Source organism: Dromaius novaehollandiae, chromosome 1 (genome assembly GCF_036370855.1).
Source record: "Dromaius novaehollandiae isolate bDroNov1 chromosome 1, bDroNov1.hap1, whole genome shotgun sequence".
In the NCBI taxonomy this organism is placed as follows: domain Eukaryota; kingdom Metazoa; phylum Chordata; class Aves; order Casuariiformes; family Dromaiidae; genus Dromaius; species Dromaius novaehollandiae.
Genome location: NC_088098.1, coordinates 100,506,997 through 100,518,319, shown reverse-complemented (window position 1 = coordinate 100,518,319; position 11,323 = coordinate 100,506,997). Strand labels below are relative to the sequence as shown.

The 11,323-nt window shown below is 43.2% G+C and overlaps 2 protein-coding genes across 12 annotated transcripts in view; one reads left to right on the top strand and one right to left on the bottom strand.

Annotated features, from left to right (window-relative positions):
• The window catches only part of ARL13B (ADP ribosylation factor like GTPase 13B), a 52,285-nt gene extending 47,317 nt beyond the window's left edge, over positions 1–4,968 (bottom strand). For 2 of the 9 annotated variants that reach the window (XM_026122440.2, XM_026122429.2), the window contains exons 1-2: positions 4,149–4,376; positions 559–734 (exon numbers count right to left, since the gene is read on the bottom strand). In XM_026122440.2, the coding sequence (XP_025978225.1) occupies positions 559–617 (59 nt within the window). In that variant the 5' untranslated portion in view covers positions 618–734; positions 4,149–4,376. Of the gene's footprint in view, positions 1–558; positions 735–1,701; positions 2,336–3,897; positions 4,129–4,148; positions 4,377–4,793 lie in introns of those variants that run through there. The other 7 variants (XM_026122432.2, XM_026122439.2, XM_026122436.2 and 4 more) reach the window with 7 other exon arrangements.
• A 2-nt stretch (positions 4,969–4,970) lies between these two features.
• Positions 4,971–11,323, top strand: part of PROS1 (protein S) — a 35,324-nt gene continuing 28,971 nt past the window's right edge. The window contains exons 1-3 of one of the 3 annotated variants that reach the window (XM_026122470.2): positions 4,971–5,180; positions 9,906–10,063; positions 11,151–11,175. In XM_026122470.2, coding sequence (XP_025978255.1) covers positions 5,102–5,180; positions 9,906–10,063; positions 11,151–11,175 — 262 coding nt within the window. In that variant the 5' untranslated portion in view covers positions 4,971–5,101. Of the gene's footprint in view, positions 5,181–5,365; positions 5,580–9,905; positions 10,064–11,150; positions 11,176–11,323 lie in introns of those variants that run through there. The other 2 variants (XM_064522282.1, XM_064522277.1) reach the window with 2 other exon arrangements.

Sequence of the window (11,323 nt, the reverse complement as noted above, 5' to 3'; positions counted from 1 at the left end):
GCAAAAAGATGTGGGATGTCAAAGTAAAAGTAACAGAAAAGAATGAAAGCACTAGAAGGCTTCAAGTGAGAACAGACCACCAGGCTGCCCACAAAATGCAATTTTAAAATACTTAAATAATAGTAAGAAAACTAGTCTTATGTTGGTGCTAGGGTCTACTCTTGACAACACAGTGTTTTAACACATTACACTTCAGAACCTCAAAATATAGAAACTAAATCAAAAAGACAAAACTGAGGGAGTTTTACATAGCCATTTTAGCATCACCTCATATTCCTGACAATTCCCAAATTCAGGAAGCAAAAGGGGAAGGACAGTATTTTGAACTTCATACTTTCTTTCAGTCAGAAACAAAATACCTGATCTAGTGGTGAATAACATTTTGTTTTTAAGTTACATACACTGATTTTCTCTTGGAGAGAAAGTCACAAATTTTGGGTCTGCTTTGAAAGTATTAATGAATGAAAATTAAATAAAGTTAAATATGGGTGAGAGGACATGAAATACAGTTTGGGAAGAAGGTGAGCACAGAACTGTAAAATACTTCCATGCGCTTACCTGACAGGTTCCTGCCACCGTTTTAACCAGCTGCAGCAATTGGCCATTAGACTGAACATCCCTCTTCAATAGCCATCCAGAGCCACAAAAGCTACAGAAACAAGTGTGGACAGGCCAGGGTGACCTAGGAAGACGGTGGGAGAGACTGCAGAAGCTCAGATGTTCTCTTGTCGCTGCTAGCAAGAAGAAAAAGAAAATGAAGAAACACATAGCCTCTATGTGTGACCAAGACAAACCACTTTCTTTGCAGCAGCCTATCTATTCAGTGACTACCTAGGCAATCAGCTTCATGACAGTCCCACTGTGCTTTTCACTTTTCCATCCTCTCACACTTCACTTGCAGCAGAACCTAGTCCCCATTTTACATTTCCAGGCAGCAACACCATAGTAGTCATACAAAATAATAATGCAAGGCCAGTGCACATAAGGAAACCTGCAAGTCTGGGGAGTAAAACATGTCAAGCTATGAAATTCTAGTGCTTGCCTAGCTAAGATATCCTATGGCTCTGCAGTTTTCAGTCTATGAGGACTAATTTCAAGTGCAGATAAGGCCTAAGAATACAACAGGAGGCAAAGGATGATGGAAGGGACATTTTTAAGGAATTTTTCAATTCAGGTAAGGATCTGGACAGGACACTGAAAGTGAAAAAAGAACATCCTACCTGCTGAGCATATTCATTTACTGTTAGTTTCTTTTACAAAAAAGATGCCACAACACACAACCTGAGCTCTCTAGTGAGTGCTTTGAGGAACAGGCAACTTAAAATCTAATACTTGTTACAAAATTAAAAAGTAGTATCAGCAGTACTTCAGTCATTTTACAACCTCATTTTCTGCTCTTCTAGCAAGAGAAAGAAGAAAACAGAGAATATTCTCTGTTCTGATGTTGCTCCGCAGGACAAACAGGAAATGACCGTGTGACTGTGTGCATGTTTATCACTTTGTATACACACACACATATAAAACAGGAAAGCTTACACAAATCACGCAGTCAAATACATAAAGAAACAGACTTTAGGACTCCCTTAGTTATTTCAGCTACGGAAATCCTACTGCAAAGAACAGCAGAATAAAAATGTTCAGATAAAGGCCTTTCACAGGCAAGCTTCAGTCAATTCTACCATGCTATTTCAAAGTCATTACCTCCCTGTTAGGATGCCAATCTCTTCCAAAGGTTATCACAGCCCTTGCAGAAAGAATGTTCACCATCACCTCAGTATCTTCATCTCATAGGCTCCAGACATCTTAACTAAAATTTTTATCAGCAGCTTAAGCTGAAAACAACTGGTTTCACATCAGAGTAGCTGAGATGTAGACACATTTCCTACTGCTAACTTGGCTCCATGAGCAGATACTTCGAATTGCCGCAACAAATTTGCTAGAGCTTGTTACTCAAGCTTTCAAGTGTGTTTTTATAAAAACAGTCCTTTCACATTTTAAACTACAACTAGCTCAAAACCAAATTAACTTCTAATTAATCAGAAAACAATTACAGATTTTTTTTCGATGTCATCATTTTTCCATTTTTTAATTTGTATAGAATCGGGGGGGGGGGGGGGGAGGCACTGCCCTAACAAAAACATTTGCTCTTAACAAACTACTATGGTCTAGACAATTGACTAGGTAGGAGCTGAGAACTCCTCCTGATCTGATTAAGTTGCTGTATCTGGGGATGCCTTTGTATGAAATTGCTACCATTCAATGTCAGAAAGAGGTCAGATTTCTTCTCGGGCAGAGACAACAGATACTCTTTAAATATTTACATCCCTTTATACAAGAGCACCTGAGAACAGCTTCTCCACAAGTCTAGCATGCAGAGAACAGAAAGGCTCCTGTAAAGGAGAACAAGATGATTACAAGTTCTACAAGTATTAAAACCAGTCTCTTAAGAATCCAAAACCCCCAAAATCTCTCCAACACCCCCCCACCCCCCATGCAGCAGAGTATGCCTAGACCCACAAGCAAGTATTAACAAAGCTAACTTTGAAGGCATGGCTGCACCAATTCTCAGCTAGTTCTGCTGAAAAGCAAAATGTAACAGCTCAATAAACAATATACTGACACAAATTTAACAATTTCCATACCACAGTTTCCTCACAGAACAATCCCCATGCCCTGCTATACATACTTTCCAGTTTGGAAAGTTCTCAGAAAATTGCTCTAAATCATAGATACAGTCCATAGCATTCAAACTGGATCCAAGAGATAAGAAAAACTTGTTAACAAGAGAAGATAAGAGGCGGACTATGTAATAGCACAGGAATCTTGCTCAAGTAAAGAACCCAAAAAGGGGAAAAAAAAGAAAAACTGACAAAAGAAGAAAGAATTCCTCCAAAACATGCCACATACAGAAGGCAAGCATTATCTTACTGCTGAGGAAGTAATGGGTAGGGAAGTGAGTTACACTTTGTTATTCTCCATTGCTATACTCTATTGTGTAGAGGCTGTGTATTTCTTGAGCTAGCTATAAAAATATCCACTGATCTCTGAAACACATACAGAGCATACCTATACTCTATGAATTTTATATGTTGCATTACGTACAGATGCTGTTGCAGACGTTAAACCTCTCAACCTGAACTCTTACATATGTTTGCACAGGTGAGGTGAAACCAGCATGCCCACAAGCTCAAGTCTGTAGAACCGTGTACTTAAGCTGGTATGCCAAAGAGGTAGCAAGTCAGCATTAGTTAACTCCCTATTAAGCAAGTCAGGCAAGGAATATCGTAAGTTTTAACTGTGAGAACACAATATTTTAGTCGTGTTGCATTATATTTTGAATTGCAAACCAAGTAATTCAACAGTGAAGGAAGCATGTTTGACAAAAACTAAACACTATCCTCTCAGCCAAAACTGCAGGGTAAGTTAATAGATGCACGAAGTACAAACGAGAAGTCTTCCAAGTCTTGCAAGACTGAAGTGTACAAGTACTCGTGAAAAATAACTCTAGGACTGTAAGTTCTTCTACAAAGAAAAGCTACTGCAGGTCCAAGTGAGCTCCTGTGCTTTCCAGCCATATTCCTACCCTTCTCGTGTGCAGAAAGGAGCAGCCCTGATGTCCAGCGACTTTGCTTCAGGCGTGCTTCCTCTACTCCTCGCTCCCACTGCGGGAGTAGTTTTTTCTGTTTTCAAATAAAGATACCAAATAACACCTACTCTGCGCTGCTCAAAGACTTACAAACAGGCTGTCAAAGACCCACAGTCCAAGGCTACCGCTGCGGACACACGCTGAAGCGGAGCCGGAGGCCGCTCCGGCCGGCAGCGAAGCAAGGCGCTCAGCCCTGGCCCAGCGGGGCGTCCCCCGCCGCCGCAGCCACCCCCGCCGGAAGACGCCGATACCTGACCAAGGGTCCCCGCTGCACAGCGGGGCTCCCCGAGCGGCGGCTCCCAGCCCCGGCGCTGCCAGTCTCGCCCCTCTGCCGCTGGGGCGGCCGGCAGCGCGGCGCACACGGCGCTCCTGGAGTAACAGGCCGCGGCAGCGCCGCTGCCGCGGGGGCAAGCGGCCGCGGCGGCCCCACGGGCTGCCCCTCGGAGACGGCCGCCGCTGCCTGCGCGCGCCCACTCCCCACAGCGCGCGCAGCGACCGTTACCGCTCCCTCAGCGCAGGGCCGAGGCCGCGCAGCTCGCCCGGGCCACGGCGGCGGGCGGGGCCTGGGTTGCCCCGAGCGATGGCGGCCGCGGCCGAAGGCCGGTGCCGGCGAGGAAGGAGGGGAGGGGAGGGGAGGGGAGGGGGTGGGGGAGGGAGAAGGGAGCAGCGGCCGCGGCGCTCCACAGCGCGCCGCAGCGCTCGGCTCCGCCGCGCCGGGCCCCGCCCAGCCGTGCCAGAGTCACGTGGCCGACGCCCGGGCCACGCGAAGCCGCCCATTGGCCGAAGCCGAGATCTCCGAGACAGTGGGGACGCGTAACCAGGCAGCTAACCCCTAGTTACCGCTAACGGGAAGTGGGCAAGGACAAACTTGTTAACATCAGCGGAGCGCGAAGGCAAGGAACACCAGCTCCTGGGAGGCGAGGCGAAAGGAGGCGGGCCTGCGATTAACCAATAGGAGCGGGTGGCTTCCTCGACGGCCGAGGGGGAACAACCAATCAGCTGTCAAGCGCCCATGGAACGCCCGCCCCTCCCCCGCCCCCACCAGAGTAACCACGGGCGCGAGCACCGTGGCGGCCCTACAGTACCGCGCGCCGCTCCGCTCGGGCCACCGCTTTCGCGCTGCCGCAGGGGCCTCCCCGGTTCATACCCGGCGGTGCTCCATGCCCGGTGTGCCTAGAGCGGCGGGGAGCCGGGGCGGCCCCCGCTGTGCCCGGCGCCGCTGTCCCCCTGTGGAGCAGCTCGGCAGAGGGGCAGGCGGGGGCCTGCTGACCCTCGCGCAGGGCAGCGCCGCTGGGGCGCGGCCCGGCGCTGGAAGGCGGCCCGGCCTCCCTCGCCCCCGCCCCGCCGCCCCTCCCTCCCGCCCCCAGTGGCACGCCCGGCCCCGCCGCCCCGCAGAGCAGCCGCAGCGAAGCCACGGCGCCGTGCCCGCTCCCGGCCCGGCCGCCCCCGCTAGCGATGAGGCCGCGGGGCAGGCGGTGCCTGCCGCTGCTCGCCGGCCTGGCAGTGGCCGTCGCCCTCGCGGAGGCCGCGACCTGTGAGTGGGGGCAGGGGGCGCGGGCAGGGCCGCGGCGCGCGGGCGGCATCGCGGCGAGCTGCCCCGGAGGAGGGGGCCGGGGGCAGTCCCGGCGGGATGGGGGGGCTCCGGGCTGTCCGCGGGAGCGCCGCTCACTGCCGCCTCGCGTTTGCCTGCCTTGCGCGTTTGCTTTCTCGCCCGCCGTGGTTACCGTCGGGACGGCTGAGCTGTGGCTTCGTGGCCGGTCACGGCCCTGGAGCTGTTTGCAGCTTAGGGGGAAGTGTGTCCCCGCGTAGTGCCTGATTCACTTAGAGGAAAAATAGCCAGAGGATCGTGGTCCCAGGAGGGTGCCGGTAATTGTGAAGTGCAGGCAGACAGCCCCGACTCTCTTGATAGGTTCAGACATATGAACGCAGTCAGGTAAGAACCGCTTCTTATCACATACAAATATAAACAAATCAAAGTTTAACTTTCATTTGAAGACTAAATTCTTTGAGCTGGATACTAAAAGAAGCTAATGTGTATCTGGAACTAGCAAAATTAGCACAAAGTAAGCAAGCCTGTTTCTGACCTGCTTTACTAATGATTAAACAGGCAGAGGAAAACACTAATATTTACCATTCAGGCTTTCGTTTGAGTGATAGAGATTCTGACTATGGAGGCAACAGCATGGAAAGATGAAAGTTCATCTCATAACTTATTTCTGAAGAGGTCCTACAAATAAATCTTTTTCCTCGTGTCCTTTTCTTCTGTTTTCATGACATTTTCTGTTTTATCTTCCCCACTGCACACATTGTCAGTTTTCTTTTTTATAAACAGTGGAAAGTTAGAAACTGTGACATTTCTGTGATCCATCTAGTCCAGTTTTCTATCTCTAATCCAGTTTCGTTACTCTGGCTCTGAACAATGCCAGGGATTTCTGGAACGGGAAAAAAAAATCAGAAAACACGTCTTAACAATGCAGCTTGTGCCATAATCATAACGGGAATTTCCTTCTCTGTGGTTGACTTTCAATTTATGCCCTGAAACACAAAGATGGGCAGACCCTTTCGGTTTTATCGCATCTAAAAGATCTACTCATGCTGTTCCTTTTCATATAAGTGGCTAATCATTTTTAAACTAAACTATTTTTCTCAGTAATAACCTGCAGCAGTGAGCATCGCAGGATTAGTTACAAGTTTCATAAATGTTCCTGTTGCCAGTTTAGATCTGTTGTATTCTAAGTTCATGAAAAGTCTTCTAATATGTTAGGAAAAAGTAAATACGAGATTCTTAGTAACCCTATTAGTTTTCTTTTGCCTTAAAAAGTCTTTTTTAATTAAGTCTGCAGTAGGAAGCACTCAGATGTAAATCTTGAAAACTTCAAGCAGTTCTCTTAAGCATATGCATTATAATGAAGTTTTTGGAATCTGCACATCTGTGTTATAGCCCTCTAACCTGTAGTCGTATCCATGTGAATGGTACTTCATCCCTGTGGACAGACTAACCAATGTCCAGACCTCAGTGTGACATCTATATCCATTATAGATCCTATTGCAGCATCAGACCATTAGTCTGTAAGCTTCTAAGAGCAAGAGCTATCTTTGTTAATTGTTTTTCATGATTAGAGAACAGGATAAACAGTTAAATTGTTCCAGAACCATACTATTTGCTGCTTTTCCAGACATTTTGGGTAATGCTTCAAAGAAAGGACCAAAATAAATGCATGGTGTAAACACACACACACGGATACGCACACACACACACACAGATACACACACACACACGGATACACACATGCATGTATAAGCATGCATTTTTTTGTTCACCTTTCAGGCAGAACTAAGTGTGGGGAAAAGAAAGGAGGATTTACTTTGTTTGTCTGAAGATGGAAAACTCTTGTTACTGCAGTGGGTTCAGATATCAAGTATGCAAGGTAGTGAAGCTGTATTTGGGTCACTATCCTGTGAGGCACAAATTGTATCTGCAGCACGAAACAGATGTAAGGTACCACTGAATCTCAGCCCCCTTTTTTCTTCTTTTTGCATGGCATTACTTTTAAACAGGTGCTTGATAAATAATCATTATACAGTGTTTATACAATATCTATTGAAATCATGGAGAGGATTTCTTTGAGGCTGCAGTGATAATTAAATGAAGCACACTGTGTTCATTGAGGGTTAACTGTTGCTTTGGCAGCGATCAAACTGGCAGCAGAAGCAGTAAGGATTTTTTTTTTTAATAAAACTCCTATCAGAATCCTTGTAAGCAAAAACCGCTTGAGTAAATAAACTGATATTTTCTGTGCATGAGTACTGAAGTATCTGCAATAAAAATATGGAAGCTGTGCTGTGTTACATAAGAGATGCTATTTAAACTCAGAAGTCACAGTCACAGGAAATCAGTTTAAGAGCGGGCTGCTGTGAGGTAGGTGAATAGACCTATTGCCATTACCCCACTGTGTTCGAAACATGAGGTAGGCAGTGATCTGACATCCTCAAGAACATTACATTTACCTGGGATTTTCTTACAACTTTTTTTACAGAAAAAATATATGAAAATGAGAATGAGGTAGCTAAATGTCAAAACATAGGATTGTTTAAAGTCAACTGTGAATTAGGCCTCATCTATAACACAGAGCCTCTGCCTTAAAGCTTTATCAGCATGGCTGCACTGATAGCACAGCAATGTAAACAAAACCAGCAGAAGAGTTTTTCTGCTTGCATACATATTCTCCCTTTCACAGTGGCATACAGTGATGAAAGTTCTTTTCTGTCAGCATAATCACATCCATTTGAATTTTACAGATCTTGAGCCATTCCAGCGGGGCTTTGTACTGCAGTCCTGGGTTTACTCTTGCTTTACACAATTTTATTATTTTTTATCATTCCTGCTATTTCAGAACAGATGGAGCTTCAGCATCATTCTTATTAGTCTGCTTTTATGTAATGACAAATACATACCACTTATTCCCACTTCAGTCTTCAGTAAGACCACCAGGTAGATCTATTTATATTAGAAGAAATGAACACTGGAAGACTAGAGGGTTCCTGCTTAAATGCTTAGTAGCGGGGAAGTGCACCAGCTGACTTTTCTCTTCTTGCATTTCCAAGCAACTTGCTGGTTGCTCTCTGAGATCAAGGAGTGCTTCAGGACTTCAGTAGGGCCACCTGACATTCAGGAAGTCTTGCCTATTGTCATACCAGAAAGATCAGTTTTACCAAAATGAAAGTGAGTAAACCAATTTGAAGATACAGCTTTATTTCACATAAAATAAATTCAAGAGGCTGTCACAGGAGGGTTTCTTCAGGTCAGTATCTGACATTGCAGTACCTCTGAGTGCTTCAGTTGTGTTCTGTATCATTTAATAGAGTGTTTTAATACTGTGTTTAGGGCAGTATGGTTTTAGTTATATGTCACCTGAGACATATCCAGGCTTGAAGTTTTGGGCCTCTTTAGCTGCTCTTTCTGATAAGCTTTGTAAGTTTTTCTTTCCTGTTAAACTATTTAATAGTGCACAGACACTGGGAAGCTATGCTTAACTGCTAGGATATCTCACAAAGGTGTTCCAGTTTTGAGGTATTATGTATTCAAAACAAGATGGAATTGACTGTCTGCCTGAATTGATCATCTTCTTCATAGACTAGTGATGAATGTTTATGTACACCATATCTGGTTTGCACTGCAGGTGTCATGACCCTCACATGGTTATGCTCGTCTGAGAGTTTAAATTGTATGAATGCTGATAAAGGAAAGCCAGGTGCGGAAGTGTGGTGCTCTTTTGTTAACATATGTCAGCCATGCTCCTTAACCCTATGAGTTGGACTTTTTCCATCTGCACTCATCCATTCTTCTCTTGATCACACGGAATGTTCAAAAATAAAACAAAACCAATGAGGCAATGACTCCTCAGTCTGATTTAGTTGCTCTTCCTTTGGTATTGTGTGTTGTACAAATTAAGGGCCAGAGACAAAGAATGTTGAGGTAAATGGAAACTTTTCATTTTTATATCATTTCCCCAACTTACTTATTTGCACATCATTTGCATAAAAATCAATAAAATAGTAGTAACAAGATACATGAAAATGAAATAATGACACACAACACGATGGTCATAAAATAAAAAAAAAATAGCTAGGATTCCATTTTATCTTTATAAAATGTAAATGTATTTGTATGTTATATACCTTGATGTTTCTCAGAAAAAAATCTTGCCTTTTATTTTGTCTTATACTTCATGGTTCTGAAGAATAAAATGACATTTATGATAATTGTAAATATCAGATAGCTTGATTTTATAAGATACATTTTTGGTCTCACATAATAAGCTTGATTTTATAAGACACATTTTTGGTCTCACATAATAATAGAGATCAGAATATTAACTTCTAGGTCACTGAAACAGGTAATTCAAAAGAGGCTACACAACTTTTCCTCACCTATCAGTCACATACCTCACTTCATAATAGCCATGGCTAAAAAAAAGCCTTTTCCTGAATATGACATTTAAACTATGCTTCAGGCATAGCACTGCACAAACTTTTTTGTCACTTCAGATCTTTTTGGTCAAGAACAGCTAATACACATACAGAAAGCAGAATCCTGGAATGTTGTCCTTGACCACATTTTTCTAAAATTATATCAAACAGCCACTCCATGACTATGCATTTAATTCAGGTTTTGTGTTATGTGCTCACATTTGGTCAGTGTTTATAGCATTTTTCAGCTATTAAAAATAAACAACTGAATGCCTTTGTTTCTACAAAGTTTTATCACAGCAGCATGCCTCAGAGTTTCTGGTGAGGAAACGTCGAGCAAATTCTTTTATGGAAGAAAGCAAGAAGGGAAATTTAGAAAGAGAATGCATTGAAGAATTATGCAATAAGGAAGAAGCCAGGGAAATCTTCGAAAATAATCCTGAAACTGTAAGTGTCTGATGAATGTCTGTGAGGTAGGTAGTAGTTTTTGCAGAGGGAAAGGCTTGAAGTACATAAAATTCACAGTGCAAAGCTTAAAAAAAATGTCGAGCAAAAACTAGTGTGATATTCTTTTGTGTATACAACCTGCACAATTAATAACGAAGACCATATAAGAACAGAGGATAGCTAAGTAGATATTATTTTAAAATATGGACCACCAATTTTAGATCACAATTGTCTGCAGGCATTCCATGTCGGGGAAGCTTGTTGACTTCAGTTAAAATTTTACACAGAGTATGCGCATGACAATGCAGCCCTTTAAATGAAGGGATTGGACATTTTACTGTAAGCTTTTTTTCTCATAGTGAGAATACTGCTCCTCACTTCATTCCCATTGCACATTATTTAATATTAAGCATATTTTATTCAGCTTTGTATTATAAAATGGATATTACTTAATAAAAAATGTGATTAGAATAAAATTTTGTTTTGCAAACTATGTATCAATTCAATTTTCTGTCTTTGGTAACATTGCATCTATATGGATATACTGATCTTTCGGATTACATCTCACATCATAATCAACCATCAGTTTTTAACTATTTCTATTTTAGTAACACTTTTCATTTTATTTGAAACGAATTGCATGTGGGATATTCAGCATATTACTTTGGGGTGGTGGGGGGCAGTAGCGCAATAAGGGAGGCTGTTCTGTAGTAAGATTAACATTGGACAAGATCCAGCCATCCAAAAAGATGGGTTTCAGAGTCATTTTGACACCCAGTTTATTTTCATTTCCTTCACTTCGAAAGTTTCACAGAGGGAGAAATGAAATTCAATGAGGACCTTAATCTTCCCTCCACTAGTAACTCAGAGGCCTGTGTTTAATAAATATCTGCTGTCCTAACTTAAACAGTGCTGATATAGACAACTTGATCTATAATTAATGAATCAAAGTGATTTTCTTTTTTGCTTCCGTTATAGTTGTAAAACAAATACATTTTAGAATGTATTCACTGATATATTTTGCTATAATTCTGCCTTAAACCAAATCAGATTTCTCTTATTGTTTATTTTTCTTTTCTTTCTGCAGGAGTATTTTTATCCCAAATATTTAAGTAAGTACAAAAAACCTGAGCAATCCTGGTATATCATTCACTACTCTTCTTATTTATAATACTAGTTTTATTGTTCTAGCCATAGAGCTTGAATGATTTCCTTCCTGATTGTAATGCATAGTAGCTTCTAGGCATTTCTGTGTGCTTA